Source organism: Manis pentadactyla, chromosome 2 (assembly GCF_030020395.1).
Source record: "Manis pentadactyla isolate mManPen7 chromosome 2, mManPen7.hap1, whole genome shotgun sequence".
Lineage (NCBI taxonomy): Eukaryota > Metazoa > Chordata > Mammalia > Pholidota > Manidae > Manis > Manis pentadactyla.
This window is the reverse complement of record NC_080020.1, coordinates 214,587,159-214,610,381: the sequence shown is the minus strand read 5'-3', so window position 1 is coordinate 214,610,381 and position 23,223 is coordinate 214,587,159. Positions and strand designations below refer to the sequence as shown.

Genomic DNA, 23,223 nt, shown 5'->3' with positions numbered 1-23,223 from the left:
AAAATATATTCTGAATACTGTTATTTTGTCTGATATAAGTGCCTTGATTATTTCCTCCCAGTCTGTGGTGTCCATTTTACTTTCTCAATGGTGTCTTTTGCAGAGCTGAAGCTTTAAATTTATCATTAAAATGATAAAAAATTTTCATTATTTTTTACTTTTTTTTTTTCATGCTTTTTGTATTCTATTTAAGAAAATGTTGCCATCTCTGATTGTAAAGATTTTCTGTTTTCTTCTGGAAATTTCTAGGTTGTACATTGAGGTTTATGGCTTATTATGCATAATGTGTTGTGAGGGTTAATATTAATTTTTTCCCATTTGTATATGCAGTTGTTGAAAAGTCTTTACTTTCCCTATTCAGTTGCCTTAGCACTTTGTCAAAATCAATTGAACATATATATATGTGGGTCTGTTTCTGGACCCTCCTTATTCTGGTCCAGTGATGTATATATCTATCTTTTTGTCATTACTGAACAGTCTTGATGCTGTAGCATTAGAGTAAATCTTGAAATCAGATATGGTAATGCATCTAGCTTTCTTCTTTTCAAAATTGTTCCAGCAATTCTAGGTTCTTTGCCTTTTTATATAAATTCTAGAATCAGTTTTCCAATTTCCATAAAAAGCATGCTGTGGAGTATTGATTGATATATTGGATTTATAGATCATTTTGGGGAGAATTTCTGTTTTACCAATATTGAGTTTTCTGATCTATGAACATATTATATTTTTCCATTTCTTTAGGTGTTCTTTAATTTCTCTCATCAATGTGTTGAACTTTTCCATTATAAAAGTCTTGGGTGTCCTTTTTTGATTGGTTCCTAGGTAATTTATGTGTTTTTATGTTACTGTAAATGGTATTTTTATAAGTTCCTTTTCTGGTTGCTTGTTGCTAGTACCTAAGAATACAGTTGATTTTTGTTAATTTTTTATCATGCCACTTGCTAATTTCATTTTAGTTCTAATTGTTATGTGAGATTGTCTTTGTAAACATAATCTTGCAAGTAGGGGCAGTTTTACTTTTTTCCTTTTGATCTTTATGCCACACCCTTAAAAAAAACTTTATTGCAATGGTATTCAACAGTGGAACCCTCTTGGCCTGGAGTTTTCTTTTTGAGAAGATTTTGATAACAAGTTCAGTTATTTTAATGGATACTGAGCTTTTCAGATTTCTAGTTTCTTCTTGTGTCAGTTGTGTTTTTCTAGAAATTTGTTCATCCTAATTGGTCAACTTATTGGCATAAAGTTGTTCAAAGTATTCTCTTATTTTAAATGTATGATCTGTGATAAAACCACTCTTTCATTTTTGACATTGGTTATTTGTGGTATTTTTTTTTCTTCATCAGTCTGTCTATAGGGTTGTCACTTTTACTTATTGCCTGTTTTCTGATTCATTAATGTCATGTATCCTTTGTATTTCTACTTTATTATATTTTTTCTTCTATTTGGATTTATTTTGCTTTTTTAAGGTATCTTAAGTCAGTGATTTTAGATCTTTTTAAAATTATTTTTCAGTTGAATACAGTTTATATTTGGTTTCATATGTGTAACTTAGTGATTCATCAATCACATACATTATTAAATGCTTACCGTAAGTGCAGTTACCATCTGTCACCATACAAAGATATTACAATGTTATGAGCTATATTCCCTATGCTGTACTTCCATCCCTGTAACTAAATTATAATTTGAAGTTCATACCTCTTTATCCCCTTCACCTATTTCATCTGCTTCCCCCACCCACTGCCCTGCGCCAACCATGGTAACCAAATGTTCACTATCTGTGTTTAAGGCTCTATTTCTGTTTTGTTTGTTTTAGTTTTTGGATTCCACATATAAGTCAATCCATACGGTATTCATTTTTCTCTGACTTATTTCACTTAGCGTAATACCCTCTAGGTCTATCCATGTTGCTGCACATGACCAAATTTCCTTTTTTTTTTTAATGGCTCAGTAATAGTCCATTGTATATATGTACCATATCTCCTTTTTCCATTTGTCTGTAATGGACACTTTGGGTGCTTCCATATTGTGGCTATTGTAAATAAAGCTGCAGTAAACATAGGGGTCCATATATCTTTTTGAATTAATGATATCATTTTCTTTGGGTAGATTCCTGAAAGTGGAATTTCTGGGTCATATGTTACTTTCATTTTTAGTGTTTTGAGAAATTTCCACACTTACATAAAGCCGCTTTCCATAGTGGCTGCACCAATTTGCAACTCCATCAGCAGTATGCAAGGGTTTCCTTTTCTTCACATCCTCACCAACACTTGTTATTTCTTGTCTTCATGATACTAGCCATTCTAACTAGTGAGGTCACACCTCACTGTAGTTCTGATTTGTATTTCTGGAGCATCTTTTCATGTGCCTACTGGCCATCTGTATGTCTCCTTTGGAAAATGTCTATTCAGGTGTTCTGCCCATTTTTTAGTCCAATTATTTGTATTTTTGGTGTTGAGTTGTATGAGTACTTCATGCATTTTGGATATTAGCCCCTTATCAAATATATCATTTGCAAACATATTCTCCTATATAGTAGGGTGCCTTTTTGTTTTGTAGGTGGTTTCCTTTGCTGTGCAGAAGGTTTATAGTTTGATGTAGTACCGGTTATTTATTTTTGCTTTTGTTTCTTTGCCTGGGGAGACATACACAGAAAAAAAATTTCTGGTGTTGATGTTAAAGAGTTTACTGCCTATGTTTTCTTCTAAGAGACTTACAGTTTCAGGTCTTATATGTAGGTCTAGAATCCATTTTGAGTTTATTTTTGTGTATTGTATAAAACAATATTTTTCCACACAGCAGTATAAATCCTTTCAGGATCCTGGACCAGTTTCAATGTGTGTATGTATGTGTATGAATGGGTCTTCCCCTCAAAACACACGAAGCAATTCTGGAACACCCACAGGGTGCCTAAGAACTCAATTCTGATGCTATCTGCCCAGAGAGAGCACCAGATTCCCCAGGTTGAGGGCTCTGTCCTATAAGACTGCCCTCCACCCCTCACTCCAGATGCCAGTCAAAAGCCCCAGGTTGTTCCCTGTGCTTTTGACCAACCGTCTACTGATGGAAGGTTCCCATGACCTCCCTCTTAGGTTTGATTAATTTGCTAGAGTGGCTCAGAACTCAGGAAAACACTTTTGTTACAAGTTTAATAGAGAATATCATAAAGGATACAAGTTAACAGCCAGATGAAGAGATTGATACATAGGGCAAGTTCCCAAATAAAGGAGCTTTTATCCTCATGGAGCTTGGGGCCTGGCTTAGTCGTGAATGGAAGCTTTCTGGTTCCCCAGCCTAGAAGCTCTCTCTGACAAGAGAAGCACAATGCAAGCAAGAGAAATGCTCTTCTGGGGTTTTGTGAGGGCTTCATTGCCCAGTCATGATTGACTAAATCACTGACCATTGGCTAAATTCAGCTTCAGGCCCTTGGGTGGGGTCCAAAAGTCTCTCATCAACAGAACAAGACATCTGTTTAACCTTTAAAGCTCTGAAGTGTTTCAGAACTGTGGATGAAGACCAGATATACCTGGGAAATATATATTTGGTCATCTGAATGACCAAATATGTATTTCTTATAACTCATCATATTGCACTGTCGGTGTTCTAGGAGTTTCATGGTTTCAGGTCTTATATTTAGGTCTGGAATCCATATTGAGTTTATTTTTGTGTATCTATAAGATAGTGATTCAGTTTATTGTTTTGCATATACCTGTCCAGTTTTCTCAAAACCATTTAATGAAGAGACTATCTTTTCCTCATTGCATATTTTTGCCTCCTTTATCATATATTAATTGACCATATAGGTGTGGGTTTATTTCTGGGCTCTGTATTTTGTTGCATTGGTCTGTGTACCTGTTCTTGTGCCATATAATAATGTTTTGATTACTGTAGCTTTGTAGGACAGCTTGAAATTAGGGAGTGAATAGTTCCAGGTTTGTTCTTTTGGAAGATTGGTTTGGCTATTTGGGTTCTTTTGTTGTTCCGTAAACTTTTATAATTATTTTCTCTAGTCAGTGAAAAATGACAGTGGTATTTCAATAAGGATTGCATTGAGTCTATGGACTGCTTTGGGCAGGATGGTCTTTTGTTTCAACATTTAAAAAGCATTGCACTGTCTTCTGTCTTCCTTGGTTTCTTTTGAAAAACCCATTATCATTTGAATCATTCCTTTTATATAATATGTCACTGTTTTCTAGTTATTTTTTAGATTAAAAAAAATCTTTGCTTTTAAACAGTTTTGTTAAGATGTGTCTAGGTGTGTTTTTCTTTGAGTTTATGCTATTGAGTGTTGAGGTATTTGAATATGTAAATTTGTGTCTTTCATTAAATTTGGAGGATTTTCCACCATTATTATTTTTTAATGTATTTTTCTGTCTCAGTCTCTTTCTCCTCTCCTGGGATTACAAATACACTTAAGTTAAACCTTTTGATATTGATCCACAGTTTGTTGGGGCTCTGTTGAATGTTTTTCAATCTTTTTTTCCTCTTTGCTCCTCAGCTTGAATAATTTTTGTCGATCTGTCTTTGAGTTCATAGACTTGCCTTGGTCATCTCCATTCTATTACTGAAACTATCCAGTGATTTTTTTCCCCCCAATACTGTATTTTTCAGTTCTGGAATTTCTTTTGGTTCTTTTTTATTGTTACAATTTTTTACAGATAATTTCTACCTTTCCTTCATTTCAAGTGGGTTTTCCTGTATTTGGTGGAGCATAGTTATAATAGCTGTTTTAAAGTCTTTGATAACATCGGGATCGACCTTGAGGCTGACATCTGTTTATCATGGTCAGAATCCTTTGAAAACTGTTCACATTTTCCTGGGTCTTAATGTAATGCATAATTTTGGAATTTAATCTGAGGATTGTGAATGCTCTTTGTATAGACTCAGGGTCTTTTTAGAATCTTCTGTTTTTACCTGTTTAGGTTCAGACCACGTGTTCTCCTGCCTCTTGAGAGCATTCATTCAATCTCAGTTCTATTCTTTTAGTCTTTGCTATGATGGTTTAGGTCTGTCTTGTATAGGAAATAGATCAGAGGTTAGTCTGAGACTTTTTTCAGGTATTTCAAATCTTGGTTCAGTTCTCCAAGCTTTTCATACATTGTTTTGGGCCTTTCTCACACTAGTAACTCAGGGGTGAGTTTGAGACTTGCACAGTTTGTTCAAATCTTATTTCACTTTTCAAAACCTTTACTAAGCTAGTTTGGTTATACTCCATGCATACATAGCTCAGGTTAAGGTGTGACTTTTGTGGATTCATACACAAAATTATGGGATCACCTTCTTTGCCAGTCTCTTCTCCAAATTCACCTACATTCTCTAATCTATTGTAACCTCTTTTCCTGGTTTCTCTGGCTAGAAAAATGGAGTTTCTATTGGAATTTAACTGTCCATGCTGCTCTGCAAGTCAGTCCACCCTTATTGCAAAGACACGTGTGGGGGAAAAACTGGAAAATAGACCCTGTGTGTCACTTCTCCCAGGTTTGACTCCTCTGCAAAATCCACTTGCTTTTATTTACTTTTCAGTACAGAATTTTTTGTTACAATCCTCAGGAAGGATGGACTATAGTGGATTTATGCTGCCATGCCCAAACCAGGACTGCTCTGTATTAAATTTGTAATATTGGACCTCATGTACAGAGAGCTGAAATCATACTTCCCTATTTGTTACATATTGACATCATCAGTCCCTGTGATTTTTTTTGTTTTCCCTTTCCCCATTTCTATCCCTTTCCTCCCAGAGACAACCATGTTAACAAGTTTGACATTTGTTCTTAAATATGTATGAATTCTTGTAAAATAGCCAGCACTGTTTAATGTGTGGTTGTTTTTAGTTTACTTAATTGACATTGTACTATAGTTCTTGTCCTGTTTCTCTTTTCATTCAAGTGTGCTTTTCAATTATATTCCTGTCTATGTGTGTAGAAATGGTTTATTGCTTCTAACAACCACATAATATTCCTTGGTATGCTTCTATCATATTTTACTTACGTATTTTCCTTATAATGGTCACCTGTGTTACTTCCAACTCACTGCTATCATGAATCTCTATGTGTAATTCTTTTTCTTTTGTTATCATTAATCTACAGTTACGTGAAGAACATTATGTTTACTAGGCTTCCCCTTTCACCAAGTCCCCCCAACAAACCCCATTACAGTCACTGTCCATCAGTGTAGTAAGATGCTGTAGAATCACTACTTGTCTTCTCTGTTGTACAGCCCTCCCCATGCCCCCCCACACATTATACATGCTAATCGTAATGCCCCCTTTCTTTTTCCCTGCCCTTATCCCTCCCTTACCACCCATCCTCCCCAGTCCCTTTCCCTTTGGTAACTGTTAGTCCATTCTTGGGTTCTGTGAGTCTGCTGCTGTTTTGTTCTTTCAGTTTTTCTTTGTTCTTATACTCCACATATGAGTGAAATAATTTGGTACTTGTCTTTCTCTGCCTGGCTTATTTCACTGAGCATAATACCCTCTAGCTCCATGCATATTGTTGCAAATGGTTGGATTTGTTTTCTTCTTATGGCTGAATAAAATTCCATTGTGTATATGTACCTCATCTTCTTTATCCATTCATCTACTGATGGACACTTAGGTTGCTTCCATGTCTTGGCTATTGTAAAAAGTGCTGTGATAAACATAGGGGTGCATCTGTCTTTTTCAAACTGGGCTGCTGCATTCTTAGGGTAAATTCCTAGAAGTGGAATTCTTGGGTCAAATGGTATTTCTATTTTGAGTTTTTTGAGGAACCTCCATACTGCTTTCCAGAATGGTTGAACTAATTTACATTCCCACTAGCAGTGTAGGAGGGTTCCCCTTTCTTCACAACCTCATCAACATTTGTTGTTGTTTGACTTTTGGATGGTGGCAATCCTTACTGGTGTGAGGTGATTATGTCATTGTGGTTTTAATTTGCACTTCTCTGATGACTAGCGATGTGGAGCATCATTTCATGTGCCTGTTGGTCATCTGAATTTCTTCTTTGGAGAACTGTCTGTTCAGCTCCTCTGCCCATTTTTTAATTGGATTATTTGCTTTTTGTTTGTTGAGGTGCATGAGCTCTTTATATATTTTGGATGTCAACCCTTCATCGGATCTGTCATTTATGAATGTATTCTCCCATACTGTAGGGTACCTTTTTGTTCTATTGATGGTATCCTTTGCTGTACAGAAGCTTTTCAGCTTGATATAGTCCCACTTGTTCATTTTTGCTTTTGTTTCCCTTGCCCGGGGAGATATGTTCATGAAGAAGTTGCTCATGTTTATGTCCAAGAGATTTTTGCCTATGTTTTTTTCTAAGAGTTTTATGGTTTCATGACTTACATTCAGGTCTGTGATCCATTTCAAATTTACTTTTGTATATGGAGTTAGACAGTGATCCAGTTTCATTCTCTTACATGTAGCTGTCCAGTTTTGCCAGCACCATCTGTTGAAGAGACTGTCATTTCCTCATTGTATGTCCATGGCTCCTTTATTGTATATTAATTGACCATATATGTTTGGGTTAATGTCTGGAGTCTTTATTCTGTTCCACTGGTCTGTAGCCCTGTTCTTGTGCCAGTACCAAATTGTCTTGATTACTGTGGCTTTGTAGTAGAGCTTGAAGTTGGGGAGTGAGATCCCCCCCACTTTATTCTTCCTTATCAGGATTGCTTTGATTATTAGGGGTCTTTGGTGTTTCCATATGAATTTTTGAATTCTTTTTTCCTGTTCGTTGAAGAATGCTGTTGGTAATTTGATAGGGATTGCATCAAATCTGTATATTGCTTTGGGCAGGATGGCCATTTTGACAATATTAATTCTTCCTAGCCAAGAGCATGGGATGAGTTTCCATTTGTTAGTGTCCTCTTTAATTTCTCCTAAGAGTGTCTTATAGTTTTCAGGGTATAGGTCTTTCACTTCCTTGGTTAGGTTTATTCCTAGGTATTTTATTCTTTTTGATGCAATTGTGAATGTAATTGTTTTCCTGACTATGTGTAATTCTTATCATCTCTACTTCTAAAGTGTTATCTTCAGCTTACCTCTGCTACAAAACCTTAATTCAAGCCCTTATCATCTCTTATTCATACTACAACAAGCTACTAACTCTTCTCCCTTCATTCACTCCTCTTCCATGGGTCATCATGCATCCAGCATCCAGAGTGACCTTTCTAAACCATAAACCTAATTTAGGTGGAAATTAGGTGGAAAAGCAAAAATATCCACAGATATTTAGGTGGAAAAGAGATGTCTCAGAGCTCCTTGGACCACACTTTGAGAACTATTACTGTACCACATCCCAAGCCACCTAGAAAATACTTTTTAGTTACTCAGTAATTTTTTTTTTTTTTATGAGAGCAAAGCAGAGGCTCTTATTTAGAGATAAAGCAAAAGGACGTGGCTCCTGGCTCAGGCCAGGAGGGGACAAGAGGGGACAAGAGAGCCCTGTGGTGGTGCATTGTTGTCTAGGGGTTTTATGGGCGGTTGAGAGACAGAGGGCTAGGGATGTACACCTGCTAAGTGGTCCCAAAATGTTTACCTTTGAAGAAACACCTAAGTTTCTTATTAGTCTTCCTGGTTATTTACAAGAATTTTACTGCTCTTATTTCCTCTCAGGATAGCAGCTTTCTGGTCTGGGAGCATATCACTTAAGACTGCCTACTTTGCTCTCAAGGTGGGCTGAGTTACTGTCTTGTTAAAGAGTATGTTAAGAAACTTACTTTTTAATTAATTAGGTTTGAAAATGCAATTTTATTTTCAAGATGGAATCCTTCCTGTTTTTACTACGTTGTTTTGGGCTTGCTTGCTACATTCCCAGGTTGCAAATCATTTGTTTAGAGCTGGAGGAAGAAAAGCAGTACCTGGGTAAAGTCAGAAAAACAAGCTGGGCCCCCCAGCAGGCTAAAGCAAATCCCACATGGATTATTTTACTTTGTTTTTTCCAGAGGCTCTCACCCTCCTCTGTCTAAGCCCATGGTCCCTGACTCATTTCCCCCTCTACAGGTGGAGACCCTAGCTGCTGCTTCAGTAATGTTTTTTAGCTGCATACTGACTGGTCTTAGATTTGAGAATTTGGATCCAGCTCTATACCAGACTTATCTGGCCAGCTTAACTCAGACAAGATAGCACTCTTCCTTTAGCTATGGGACCTGAGTATCATGTTGCCTAAGTAAGACAGCCAGCCCCGACACCAGGGTTTAAGGAAGAAGCTAAGGAGGAAGGAAGATTGATCAGACTAGGGCCCTACAAACTGTTCTTTTCTTTCTTTATTCTCAGGGATACTATTTAGTTACTGACTCTCTGTCAGAGAAATAGGGAGACCCAGACATTCCTGGTTACAGTACAGGGGATCTTCTGAAGGGTCACAGAACACCCTGTTTGCTTTGACTACTTTTCTTTGATGAATCCAGGAAAGAATGTCTACTTGGACTGCAGAGTGATCATTACATGGACTGCTTACTATTTCAGATTTCAATGAAGTAATTAATAATTGTATATGTTGTGTTAGATTAACCATTGTAATTGTTAGATTACAATTGAAATCTGTTTTTATCATCAAGCTTCTTAGTTTTTGCACAGGTAACCAACTTGTGCAAATCAATTCAATAGTAAGAGCTTTACTCCAGATGCTCCTTTGTGGTGTATATCTTTGTGTCATATTAGTAGCAGGACCCAGTGCTCCATAAAGGATAACAGCTTCCAGTACACTATCCCTCACGATGACTCCTTAAGCGGCTCTTCATCTGCCTCTTCGTGTGAACCAGTGACTGATTTTCCAGCATCCTTCCGAAAATCTACCTACTGGATGAAGATGAGAAGGATCAGGCCAGCTGCTGCTTCCCATGTCGAAGGTATCAGTATCTCATTCTGAAGACGGAGCTCCCTCTAAAGTTATATTTTGAGGTGTGGCTGTTGTTAATGGCTCTTAAGAGTATTAAGTACCACATACATGTTTTTTACATTTGTATTAGGCAGTCACTTATTTTTAGCTTTGTGAACTGTCCCTCTATTTTACAGAGCAAAATTCTGCTGATTTTACCCCTCTCAGTTTTAGTAGTATCAGACTTTCCTCTTCGTATGACTTGAACTTTTCCCCATATTCTAGACTGATGTTCTGTTGAGGGTTTAGAGGCTGATGTAATGGTTATTCTGCATAGAATTTGCTTGGTGATCATAGTCTCAAAGGGTCCTTAGTAGCTCTTTGTCTTGAACAGTTGTTGTGTTGCAGTGTTAGCCTGAAATCAAGATCAAGCAAAGCTCACTGTCAGAAGGCCTTTGATATTCATAGGGAAGAGTTGATCACTGGGGATGACGAACAACACATAAAGAAAAGAGGTAGTTGAGTCAGTTAATGAAAAGTTTGACTAACTTCCCTAACAGTGCTACAAACTCTTCTGTAAGGCCTGTGCTCACTGACGATCTTTCCCTTTGATTTCTTGTGAATGATGTTTTGGGCAGAACTAGATGTTCATTCTAAACCATACTGAAGTGGGTGCTTTTTTTTTTTTTTTTTTTGGGTATGGTATTTCAGGGTCAGGTGGAGTATCAGCCAAAGGAAAAAGGAAACCCAGGCAGGAAGAAGATGAAGACTATCGAGAATTTCCTCAGAAGAAGCATAAGCTTTATGGTAAGGGAGTAACTTTGCTGATTCTTTTTCTCTGGGAGCCTGAGCATTATCCTTTGAGAGTAGAAGGGCGAGGGACCTTAGATTTTGGCCCTTTAAGCACAGTTGAGTCCTTTGATCTTTTTGGCAAGGAATGGCCTCTGTCCTGCTTTGTTTTAACCCTTTGCTTCTGTCATGGCTTAGCTGAGTCAGTTGGTTGAGGGAGTGGGACACAGGGTGTGGAGAAGTGGAGGGAAGAGATTTTAGTAGTAGAGAGGGGTTAGCAAAGGTGATATGTTGGGCTTCAAGTTTCTGTTTTGTGTCAGGGAGGAAGCAACGGCCTAAAACTCAGCCTAATCCCAAATCCCAGGCTCGGCGTATTCGGAAGGAGCCACCAGCTTATGCAGCAGGTACTCTTTCTGTCAGAAGCTTTGTGGTGTCTGGCTCTCTCACTCTTTTTTTGTTGTTTTTGGTGGTGGTGGTGGTAAAGGAATGATGTACCAGAGCGTTTCTTTGAGGAGGCAGCTATTAAATCAAGGGCATGGGTTTGGAGGTCAGTCAGATCCTTGTTCAAGATTCGGCTCTTCACTAATTTTCTGATCTGCCTCCATTTAGTTAACTTAGGCAAACTTCAGTTTCCTATCTCTGAATAGGGATAATGAAGGCAGTCGTAATTGTTGTAAAATTAAACGGGATAAAAACATTTATCAAAACCTCAGGCACATAGCAAACAGTCGCCTGGCTGTTACATATCTCAGTATGAATATCCTATTATTATTTGCGGCAATGAAAAATGCTGCCCATTGTCAGTTATATCTTAGTAAAGCTGGAAGAACATAAGTTGACCAGTTCTTCAAGCCACTGGCCTTTGGAGTGTTTCTCAGATGTTTTTTATCATGGAGAATTGACTAAGAGTTTTCAGAAACTCCTCACAGAACAAAATTACTTCTAGAAGTTCTGTACAGTAAGAATCTCCTTTTTGCTAAACTACCAAAACTTTTTGAAAGTTTTGGGATTGTGCTTTTTCTTTCTGGAGAATACTGTTCATTATAAAGCATTCCTTTCTCTCCTTTGTAGGTAGTTTGGAGGAGCAGTGGTACTTAGAAATCGTGGATAAAGGAAGTGTCTCCTGTCCTACCTGCCAGGCAGTGGGGAGGAAGACCATAGAGGGCTTAAAGAAGCACATGGAAAACTGCAAACAGGTGAAGATATTTTGTGACACTTCCTAACTGTTTGTGCTCTGTTATGCAAACTTTAGATGTCTGGTACTGTGGTGGATATGCTGGTTACTGTGGAGAAGAGGCAGCATTGTGGCCTCGGGAAAACATGGGCTTTAGATTTGAATCTTTACTCAGTGCCACTTTACTGATGTGTCATTTAGCTTTTTATGTGTGGACCTCAGTTTTCTCCTTTGTAAAATAGAGATAATATAATGACTAGCTTGTGTAGTCCATGAGAGGATAAGAAAGAAAGAATGATGCCAAGTGTCTACCCCATTACTTGACAAATACTGACACTCAGTACATGGTGGTAGTTATTAGTTGAAAAATGAGTTGCCTTTACATCTTTGCTCTTGAAAGATGTGATAAGAAGCTTGTAGAATTTTTATACTCACTGACTGTTGAGTTTGGGAAATAAAGGAGATACAGCTGAGAGCATCTGAGTAGGACTTTGTGCCGTCCTGTTTCTCTGTTGAACAGCCTGGCACTGAACAGTATTTTTTCCTTGTAGGAAATGTTTACTTGTCATCATTGTGGGAAACAGCTTCGTTCGCTGGCAGGGATGAAGTATCACGTCATGGCAAATCACAATAGCTTGGTAAGAGTATCTGTCCTATAAGAGCCCATGTGGTTTTGGATGTCTACTTAGATGAGAGTAGATAACTCAGTGGAGGTGGCAAGGCTCTGGGACTTTACAGTGTGTGATAAGAAGACACTTTTGGAGGGTCACACCCAGTAAAACCTTTGTTGTTGATATATAGGTATTTGTGTTTTTAGGTTAGCCCCAAAGGTTCAAATTGTGGGAGGTAGAGGCTTTGTCCTCTTATTTCCATTACATTCTCTTCCTTATCTTTCTAGGAGAGATGGAGAAAGCCAGGAGTCAGATAACTTAGGCATTAGCTTAGATGCTAGTCCAGTCCGTGATTCTCCTGTGGTTTTTTTCTGTATCTGTCTTTTCCATGATGCATCTACTTATTTGCTTCTCTTGCTTTCTAGCCCATTTTGAAGGGTGGTGATGAAATGGATGAGCCAAGTGAGAGGGAACGGCTCCGTACAGTTCTGAAGAGACTGGGAAAGCTCCGCTGTATGCGTGAGGTAAGAGACCACAGACAGCAACGCCTTCTGCCTGAAGACTTGGGTCAGTGTCTTTCTCTTACTTTCTTCCATTTCTTCTCCTCCTCCCTTGTAGACCTGGTTCTGTGTCATCTGCCAGCATAAGAGTGGCTCCTGCTTTTCCAGGCCTCCTGAACTCATTAATAGTTCTTTATTTTATTTCCAAAAATTAATTTTTCTCCCCTTTCCCTTTGTTTGAAAGGGTTTCTTTACCATCCTTTCATTAGAATGATTGAAGAGGATCCTAGTAAGAGTAACCTTACTGTGAAGACCTTTGGTACTGTTGGGTATTTTATTGGGGGGTGGAGTTGAATCACAGACCAAGAAGGAAGCTCTGCACAGTTGCAGTTTATTGAATGCCAGCTAAACTGACTGAATGTCATGCTTGGTGGCAGATGTCCTAGCTACCATGGTAGATGGGCCAGGGATTAGGAAGGGTTGTGTCAGTGGGAAATGCTGGAGAGGATCTAGTGAAGTTAGGGGGTCTATTTGTATGATGTGGTAGTTGAGTGCTTTGTGGCTGTTTAGAAATTTGGAGATCATGTCAAAAGGTGTAATCTCTCTTGTGTTCAGAGTTGCTCTAGTAGCTTCACCAGCATCATGGGATATCTGTACCATGTCAGAAAATGTGGCAAAGGGGCCGCAGAGCTGGAGAAGATGACCCTGAAATGTCACCATTGTGGAAAGCCATATAAATCAAAGGCTGGACTTGCATACCATCTGAGGTCAGAGCATGGGCCTGTAAGTACCGATTATTTTCCAGATCCTGTTTAGGGACCAATTTTGTGGTGACTGCTTACCTTTACATCTTCGCATACATTCTCGGTTCCGCGTTTGTATCCCCTTTCAGTCTTTGCTTTTGTTCTCTCTTCTTTGTTCTTCCTTTGTTCTCTTATTTCTGCCTTTTGAACAGAACTAAGTTAGAGAATCAGTGAATAGTCTGGGCAGAAGTAAACTCATTATTACATTTTTAAAGCTTAAGACCCTCTTGTAGAGATTTTGTGGGAATCTGTGCAGCTGGTTTAACTATTTCAACTTTTTTGTCTCGACTTTTTTCCTGACCATATTTCTAGGCTTTCCCCACCCATGTTTTTTTAAGAGTTAAGTTTCAAGGTATAATTTACATGTGATAGTTAATATTCATCCCCTTTAGTGATAAATACAAATATACCCAGTCATGTAACCACCACCACAGTGAAGATGAATAACAATTTGATCATTGCCCCCAAATTCTCTTGTGTCACTTTGTAGTCAGCTCTTCTTCAGCCCCCAGTAACCCCCAGCCCCTGGCCAATCACTGATCTATTTTCTGTCCCTGTAGTTTTTCAGAATGTCATATAAATGGAATCATACAGTAAGTAGATAGCCTTTTGAGTCTGGCTTTTATTTAGCGTAATACATTTGAGATTAATCCACGTATTTCATGTTTCATTGACTTACTCTTTGTTTCTGTCTAGAATTCCTTTGTATGGATGTTCCACAGCATAAATGGTTTATCCATTCACCAGTTGAAGAACATTTGGGTTATTTCCATTTTTTGGCAATTATGAATAAAATTGCTATAAACATTCACATAGGGTTTTTGTGTAAAAATAAGCTTTAATTTCCCTTGGGTAAATACTTAGGAGTGGGACTGCTAGGTATATGATAAATGTATGTGTAGCTTTATAAGAAACTGCCAAACTGTTTTCCAAAGTAGCTGTGCCATTTTACCTTCCTGCCATCCAAGTATGAGAATTCCAGTTGCTTTGCCTCGGCAGCACTTGCTATTGTCAGTTTCATTTTTTTCAGTTCGTTCTAATAGGTATGTAGTGATATTCTACTGTGGGTAAATTTGCATTTCCCTAATGACTAATGATGACAGTGAGGCTGACCATCTTTACATGTGTTTATTTGCAATGTCAATCTTTTGTGAAGTGTCTTTTTTAGTAAAGTGTCTTTTGAAATCCTTTGTTCATTTTGTTATTGGAGTTTTTGTTGTCTTGCTGTTAAGTTTTGAATGTATCTTGACTCTTTTTATATATTCTGGACACAAGTCCTTTATCAGATACATGTTTTGCAGATACTTTCTCCCAGACTGTACCTTGTGTTTTCAGTTTTAAATAGTGATTTTCAAAGAGCAGAGTTTCTAATTTTGGTAAAGGTCAATTTACCTTTTTTTCCCCTTTATGGATAATGCTTTTGTTGTATCTAAGATATCATTGTCCAACCCAGCATATAATTACTTATTGCTGCTATAAAACATCACCACAAAATTAATGGCTTACACACACAACGGTATTATTTTATAGTACATTAGGCCATAAATTCAGGTATAGTGCAACAGAGCTGGCTTCCCTGCATAGAGCCTCACCAGGCTGGAATCAGAATGTCAGTAGAGCCATACTTTTCTGGAGTTTTTTTGTTTGTTTGTTTGTTTGTTTTTTTGTTGTTGTTTTTTGTTTTTTCTTTTCTGGAATCTTAAGGGGAGAATCTGTTTCCTGTTGTAGGACTTTATTTCCTTGCTTGCTATAGGCTGGAAGTTGTTCTCAGCTTCTAAAGACCCCCTGCATTCCTGGCTTGTCCCCTTCACCTTCACTGTTTCATACTTTGAATCCCTCCTGCCCCTTCTTATGTCACCTCTTGCTTACTCAGAGTCAACTGATTATGGACTTTAATTAGATCTATGCAATACCTTCACATCAGCACCTGGATTAGCGTTTGACTGAATAACTGATAGCCAAGCCAAGTTGACACATGATAAAATCATCACACCTGGGATAAAAAAATTTCTCCCTTGGTTTCTTCTAGAAGTTTTACTTTTATGTTTTACATTTAGGGCTCTGGTTTGTTTTGAGTTAATTTTTGTATATAGTATGAACTTCGGATTGGGGTTCACTTCTTTGCAGATGGATATGTCTTGTCTTTTGACCACTTCCACTTATTACAGAAGAACAGGTTTCATCCTGCTAATAAGACTTTTTCATCAGTGAAATGAGAATTAAGATGGGTGGACTTGATTCTAGTGGTTGCAAGCTGGTAAATAGCTTTTTTGATACTTAAAACACGAAGGGCAGTGTTTAGTCCCTTCCCTGGCTCTGATGGAAGCCACTTCTCAGGCCTGTGTTTTGCTGTGTCTTATTCCTGCAGATCTCCTTCTTTCCAGAGTCAGGGCAGCCTGAGTGCTTAAAGGAGATGAGCCTGGAGCCGAAGAGTGGGGGCAGAGTTCAGAGACGTTCTGCCAAAATAGCGGTGTACCACCTGCAGGAACTGGCCTCTGCTGAACTGGCCAAGGAATGGCCTAAAAGGAAGGTGCTTCAGGATCTGGTACCTGATGATCGGAAGGTAAGGTAGAAACTGATAGTGATTTTGAACATGCCCGATGCGGTTCTTACTGCATGCAGAAAAGTAAATGCGCTTGAGTGTGTACATGATAAACAATGTTTTGCTGCTTTTTCCTTGGAGATGGAGTATGTCTGCTCTAGGGTCAGTGTATGGATTCACATAGGTCCTAGAGAGATAATTTGTTTCAGAAGTTCTTTAAAGACCCCTCAATTTTGAACTATTTCCAGCAGACACCTAATCTGCAAGCTGCAGATTCGTTTTTTGCTTAGTCTTTGCCCAGTGTTTCCACTTTGTTAGTTCTTCTATAGTAGATTTGGTAAATGCTTTCAGTTAGTTTTTGTAGCAACAGAACTGTTTTCCCCACCCACTCTTTTTTTTTCCGTATAAAACTTTATGCAAAACACTAGTATATACTAGAACTAAAAATGAGTTGCTCTGAGTAACTGGGGGTCGTGAACCCAAAGCCTTGTCTCCTTGGCCTTCCCCTGTATGACACATTTATCATTCCCTTCCATGGCCCCAGGTTCAGAACCTAGCTTGGAAGCCTTTGGTTTGTAATAGATCTTAAGGAGAAAGGAGCATTATATGGCCAAGAGGAGACAAAAGACATTTGACTGTGGGGTAGTCACGGGAAAGGGTTGTGGGGACATACTGTAAGAACTAAGATCAGAGCTAAGGCCTGTTACCCTCCAGGGTATGAAGAAGAATAGTTTAGATATTTTCTAGGTCTCTGACTCATGTGAGAAAAGTATTATGTGTTATAAGAAAATAGGTCAAATCCTAGAAGTTAACACTTAAGTCTTATTTGGCCTAAAAAACCAGTCCCCCTGGTGTCTAAGGATTTGCATCCTATATTAAATATCCGAGCATGCTTTCTTGTTTGGGACTTACTGTTACTTTTCTCCTGCCACAGGCTAAAGTACATAGCTGTCCAAATGTAGTTTAAATATGAATTTTGTGGAGTAATGCATAGCTTGTGATATTGCAGTCTGGTTGCTTTTGTGTGCATGGTATATGGTGGTATATGGTAGGGCATTTGAAATGAAGTTTGTGACTCATTGAAAGGGTTTGGTAGTCTTACTTAGTATAATACAGTTTCAGAATTGTTAACCCTTATCCTTGTAAAGAACAAATTTAATAACGAGAGAACAGTATTTGTAGATGATTAGTTCATTTTAGCCTTAAAGTATATAGTTGAAGTACCATTTTCCAAAGTTACTTAGGTTGGCTTTTCTCCCCACCCCCTTCATTATGTCTCTCATTTTTAATAATTAGGTTCACATGTTACTCTTACTATGTTTTTAGGTTCCCCCTACATCCTGTTTAATTTAAACAATTTATTTTGGGAGTATGTGAAACATTACTAAATATGTAGGTCCATTAATAAATTATATAGGTTCTAAAGTGACACCTATATAAAAAGGCTTCTCAGGGAAATGTCACTGCCCCTCTTTCCAGCTATCCTGTTCAGTCCCCTTTTATTTCTACCCTGTTCCCACCCTGCTACCCACAAAGATAACCAAATTGAGTAGTTTTTGGTTTATCCTTCCTGTATTTTTATGGAATGGATGATCATATACATGCATGTTTTCTTATATCCCATTCTTTCTTACTATAGATGCTTTCTTGTACTTTGCTTCATTGCACTTAAAAATCTGTCCTTGCTTAAGATTGTACCTTAAATTTTTGTATTTGAATTTTTAGAGTATCGAAATTTAACATAATACCATTGAAGAAAAATGAGATGCAGATAAGCAGGGAAAAAACACTAAAACCACTCAAAATCCTATCAACGAATACTACTGTTAACATTTTGTATAGCCTTTTAGCTTCTTACCCATCTGTATTTCTATTGAATATATTACATTTGTGTGTATATGTACCCTGTGTATAATACGTATGCATATAACATATTACATAAAGTGGATATATGTACGCCTCTCTTTTTTGTAACAACTATTTTAACTGTACAGTGCTCTGTCCTTGGCTTTTATTTTACTTTAGATGATGTGTTATATCTGGACATGTCCTGCTCTCTGTTAAAAAATCAAACTATTCTAAGACTACAATAGAGAGTTGTATTTACCAGTTTCAGGGACTTTAAAAAGTCTTACATGTTACAATATTTTTTGTATAAAATTAATTTGTGGAACTCCAGAATTAATTACATAACCAGAAGAGCTGGTGTGAAACTTCTGGGATATTTTGGTTGGGAGTTGGAGTCCTCCAATAAAGCGTTTCTTGTCTTACAGTTGAAATACACTCGCCCTGGGCTGCCTACCTTCAGCCAGGAAGTACTACACAAGTGGAAGTCAGACATCAAGAAGTATCATCGCATTCCATGTCCTAACCAGGTGGTTCTTCCTCATTCATTTATTCAGTTAATGCTTATCAAGCAACTGCTATTGTTTCAGTTATTTATTCTGGTGACACAGCACCTGACTCTTAGTGGCAGTTATTTTATTTGTTTACTGTTCTGTAAATCACCAATCCTGTCAGGGCTCAGGGGGCAGTTCTGTTCTTCATGGCTTTGGCTGGGATCACTCATGGGTTGTACTCAGCAGGGAGCTCTGCCGGGACCTCGGATGTAGCTGTTGCAGCATATGGTCAGCCCAGAGGGTCTCCACGTGGCCACCCTCTCAAGCACAGCAGTTGGATTACCAGCAGGGTACATGGTGGCTGACTTCTCAGAGAGTGTACTAAGACCAGGAAAGTGGGAGCTGCCAGTCTCTTAAGGTCTAACTTCAGATTTTATTCTTCATCGTTCCCATGGCACTCTATTGGTTAGAGGAATCCCAGGACTAACCCAGATTCAAAAGGAGGGTAAATAAACTCCACTTCTTGATGGAAAGAGTGGCAGAGAATTTCCAGCCATCTTGAATTTACCACAGGTGTATATGCAGTATTTGGGGAGGAGTAGATATACAAGAAATGGGGCACACATTTGCACTAAAAATGAAAAAAGCCACCTAATCTTACAATTTTTTGTGTTTCTCTAAGTGTCAGAAAAAGGACCAGGGAAGGGAATGTCTTAAGCTCTTCTGAACAACTTGTTTACCTATTTTTCTTTTACTTTCCTTTGGTTTTCCTTCTTACTTTTATGGCTTGTCTGTGAAATCTTCTTCTGTTTGGTTTGTGATGCAGTTTTATTGGACTTTGTCCTCCAAATGCAGAGTTGGTCGGTATAAATAGCCAGGTTGCTGAAAGAAGGATGCTGTCTGGTGTAGTCCTCACGTTCTCTCTTCTCTTCTCTTTCAGGGTTGTGAGGCTGTCTACAGTAGTGTATCTGGCCTTAAAGCTCACCTGGGCTCTTGTACATTGGTTTGTAACCTCCTGAACTATTTATCTTAACATGACCTGTAAAATAATCTGACATGGAAGAGAATTCGGTTTAGGTAAACAGCTAGCTGTCCTGTTTGCTGCTACCTTCAGAGGGTGGTTTAGTTTTTTATGCACCAAAGACGTTTGGTCTGTTATTAGGTGGGATACCAGGGCATGTCCAAAATTGAGAAGAGGCCATCAATAGCCATGAGTCATAGCAATGAAAGAATTCAGAGAGAAATATATTAGTTCTTAGTTCCCACCAGTGATTTAATTTTTTTCACCTGAGCCTCTCCAACACTGGCTCTGCCCTGTTTTATTGGGCCTTAAGCTTTCTAGAATCAACATGCATGTACTTATCTGGACTGCTGAAGATCCTCTAAACCTATCTGAACTATAGTGGCCTCCGGGGATGATAGAGGGGATCCCAGGTGTCAGGCTAATGGCTATTCACCTCACTGAGTCTCTTCCATGTTGATCTACATGCCCTACAACCTACCAGCCATGGGGGTTGCTGCCACTTTCCAGTCCTATTCAGAATTAACTCTTCATACAAAATGAGTACCACGGAAACCCGAAGCTTCAGGAGGGGAGCGAAGTCTCAGTTCAAGGCAACGGGATTTGTAGGCATCCAAACCAGGTCTATTCAGGAACGCTTAGGAGTTTGTCATCTTGATCTTGGTTTCTGAGTCCATACTAGGTAATAGGATAGTACTCTTTGAATTCTGGATTTCTAAGGCACTTTCTGCTGTAGTGGCTTATGGTGGGAAGAATATTGCACATTTGTGCCTCTGGTGAATGTCAGGAGTTTGATCACTTTGGGAGAAACCAAGAGAACCTGGAAGTGAAGTGAAAGAAACAAGTGGAGATAGAAAAACATGATGTTACTTAAAATGTAGGAAAACTTCAGGTTGTATTGAATGGGGCAGGGGTAGTGAGTGTTTAGTATAGAATTGCATTAGGATAGATTTATGATATGTGCCCAACCTGGCTTTTGTAAATACATTGCTGTTTTGGATTTTCTTTCTTCTTACCTTTTCTGACTCTAACTGATTCTTTCCATCTCTAACCATCCCTGCATGGCCCAGGTGTGTGGTCCTGAATTTACTCATAATTTTCTTTTCTTTCTCTCTTGAAAACAGGGAAACTTTGTGGCTGGAAAATACAAGTGTCTTCTATGTCAAAAGGAATTTGTGTCAGAGAGTGGTGTCAAGTATCACATCAACTCTGTCCATGCTGAGGTGAGGTCCCTGCTTTCCCAGTGTTTTTGTAATCCTGTGGACCCCAAATACAAGCCACAGAAGAGGTGGATTTCATGCCTGTTTTTATGGGCTGGGACTGTCAAGCAACTCTGAAGTGGTTACTAGAGATGTTAGAGTTAAAATACTTAGATGCATAATTGTATTTTTCTATGTAAGCATTTGAAATCACTGAGTGTGAGCATTCCTGAGCTCTTCTAATTCTTCTAAATCCACTTAAATCAAGCATTTGGGAACCAGGCTGACTTTGACACCTTTGGAATTCTTGTTTCACAGCACTCTCTATCTATGCTTTGTTTTCTGGTAGTCTGATGTCTTTGAGCAACCTGTTTATAAATGCTATTAAAATATTGCATAGAAACAACTATAAAGGACACTATTGAGACATTTGGGGAAATTTGAATACCACTATTTTTTTTTTTTTTATCAAACGTACCTCACAGTGGTTCAACTGTCCCCTTCCCCCTTTGCCCTTTCCCCACCGTCTTCCCTCCCCCTTGGTAACTACTAGTTATTTCTCAGTGTCTGTGAGTCTAATGCTGTTTTCTTTCTGTTTTGCTTTGTATTTACATTCCACAAATAAGTGAAATCATGTGGTATTTGTCTTTCTCTGCCTGGCTTATTTCACTGAGCTTAATACCCTCTAGCTTCATCCATATTGTTGCAAATGGCAGGATTTCTTTTCTTTTTATGGCTGAATAATATTCCATTGTATATATGTACCACATCTGCTTTATCCAGTCATCTATTGATGGACACTTAGGTTGCTTTGAATACTACTATTTTATTTATTTATTTTTTGTTCCCTTTTTTTTTAATTAAGATATCATTAATATACACTCTTATGAAGGTTTCACAAGAAAAACAATGTGGTTATTACATTCACCCTTATTATCGAGGCCCCCCCCCATACCACATTGCAGTCACTGTGAATACTCCTATTTTAAATAGTAGTCAAGTGTCAATGTTAACATCCCCAAACGTGATGATTTTATTATGGTTATGCAGGACAATGCCTTTGTTCTTAGGCAGATTTATACTGAAGTACTTAAGGGTGAAGTTTGATGCCTGCCACTAACTTGCAAATGGTTCAGCATAAGGAAGGAGGAAAGAAGAAAGAAAGAAAGGAAAGAGAGTAACAGTGGTACATCTAGGTATTCACTGAACTGTTGTAACTTTTCTGAAGGTTTGTACATTTTCAAAGTTAAAAAATAAGATGCTGTATAAAAATTGTTTTAAACTTCAGAAGTCCAAGAGTTTTCTCTTGAGGAAAGGTTTTTAGTTGTACAGATGAACACTTTTTTTATAATTAAATATCTTTATTTCAGACACTCAGGGAGTAGAGTGTACATTCTCTTGAAATATCTTACTGCAGAAACTGTTGTTGCCTGATGAGGAAAAATAGTGAGCATCTTCGCTGTTCTCTGCCCTCAGAATGGACAGTTCTGTGTGTGCTTTAGTTAGTGTCATCTGCTGTGATTCCTGTTGCGTGACTGGTTTAAGTTCCAGGAAGCTCTTTCCATCTGAGATTTCTTCTGTAAGGCAGTCATATCTTTTTTATAATAATAGTGTACCTTTTTTGCTTCAGGAAGTATTTGAAAGATAATTATCTCATGACAAAATCTGGCTTTTATGTAGTTTACTTATTTCTCTAGTTACTTCTTATAAAGTTGGAACCAAAAGTTCACTCAGTTTGGGGCTTGCTCCTCAAGCATTTGCTCAATGATTTGTGCCTGTATTTTTGAATATATGTGATGGAAACATCTTTACCCTGTTCCTTCCTCTCTGCTTTACATTTTCTTACATTACTGTTTTTAAACAGAAAATTTCATACACATGACAATGGACAACAGTATAACGAACGGCAGGAACAGTCACCAGTGTGTGGCCAGTCCTGTTTTGTTCACAACCACACTTACTTGTCCTTTAAGATTTATTTTAAAGCAAATTCCATATACCATGTCAGCTTAAATGCTTTTTTCAATGTGTCTAAAAATATAAAAGCCTTTTAGAAATATATAACTATAACCATTGTTAAATCTAAAAAAATTAACAATGTAGAGAATATAACCAATAATATAATATTTTGGTGTGGTAATAGGGTAACTACATTTATCATGGCAAGCATCTTAGTAATGTATATAAGTATTGAGTCACTATGTTGTACATCTGAAACCAATACTGTATATTTTTATTCCAGTTTAAAAAAATGAAAAAAATTAACAATGATTCTTTAATGTCATATGTCTAGTCATTATTTAAATTTCCCTAATTGTCTCATAATTTTTTTCAGTTGGTTTATTCAAATCAGGATCTAAAAAAAAGTTCATCTGCTGTGTTTGTCTGTTTTAATCTTGAGTAGTGCTCTCCAATAAAAATATAATGTGAGCCATGTATGTAATTTAA

General features: G+C 37.9%; 1 protein-coding gene across 6 annotated transcripts in view; it reads left to right on the top strand.

The window, feature by feature from the left end:
• The window catches only part of ZNF512 (zinc finger protein 512), a 29,707-nt gene that overhangs the window by 3,541 nt on the left and 2,943 nt on the right, over positions 1 to 23,223 (top strand). For 2 of the 6 annotated variants that reach the window (XM_036903541.2, XM_036903545.2), the window contains 11 exons: positions 9,641 to 9,828; positions 10,509 to 10,604; positions 10,907 to 10,990; positions 11,658 to 11,782; positions 12,312 to 12,398; positions 12,797 to 12,895; positions 13,487 to 13,654; positions 16,043 to 16,237; positions 18,490 to 18,591; positions 19,496 to 19,558; positions 20,701 to 20,799. In XM_036903541.2, coding sequence (XP_036759436.1) covers positions 9,641 to 9,828; positions 10,509 to 10,604; positions 10,907 to 10,990; positions 11,658 to 11,782; positions 12,312 to 12,398; positions 12,797 to 12,895; positions 13,487 to 13,654; positions 16,043 to 16,237; positions 18,490 to 18,591; positions 19,496 to 19,558; positions 20,701 to 20,799 — 1,306 coding nt within the window. The remainder of the gene's footprint in view (positions 1 to 9,640; positions 9,829 to 10,508; positions 10,605 to 10,906; positions 10,991 to 11,657; positions 11,783 to 12,311; positions 12,399 to 12,796; positions 12,896 to 13,486; positions 13,655 to 16,042; positions 16,238 to 18,489; positions 18,592 to 19,495; positions 19,559 to 20,700; positions 20,800 to 23,223) is intronic. The other 4 variants (XM_036903547.2, XM_036903546.2, XM_036903542.2 and 1 more) reach the window with 3 other exon arrangements.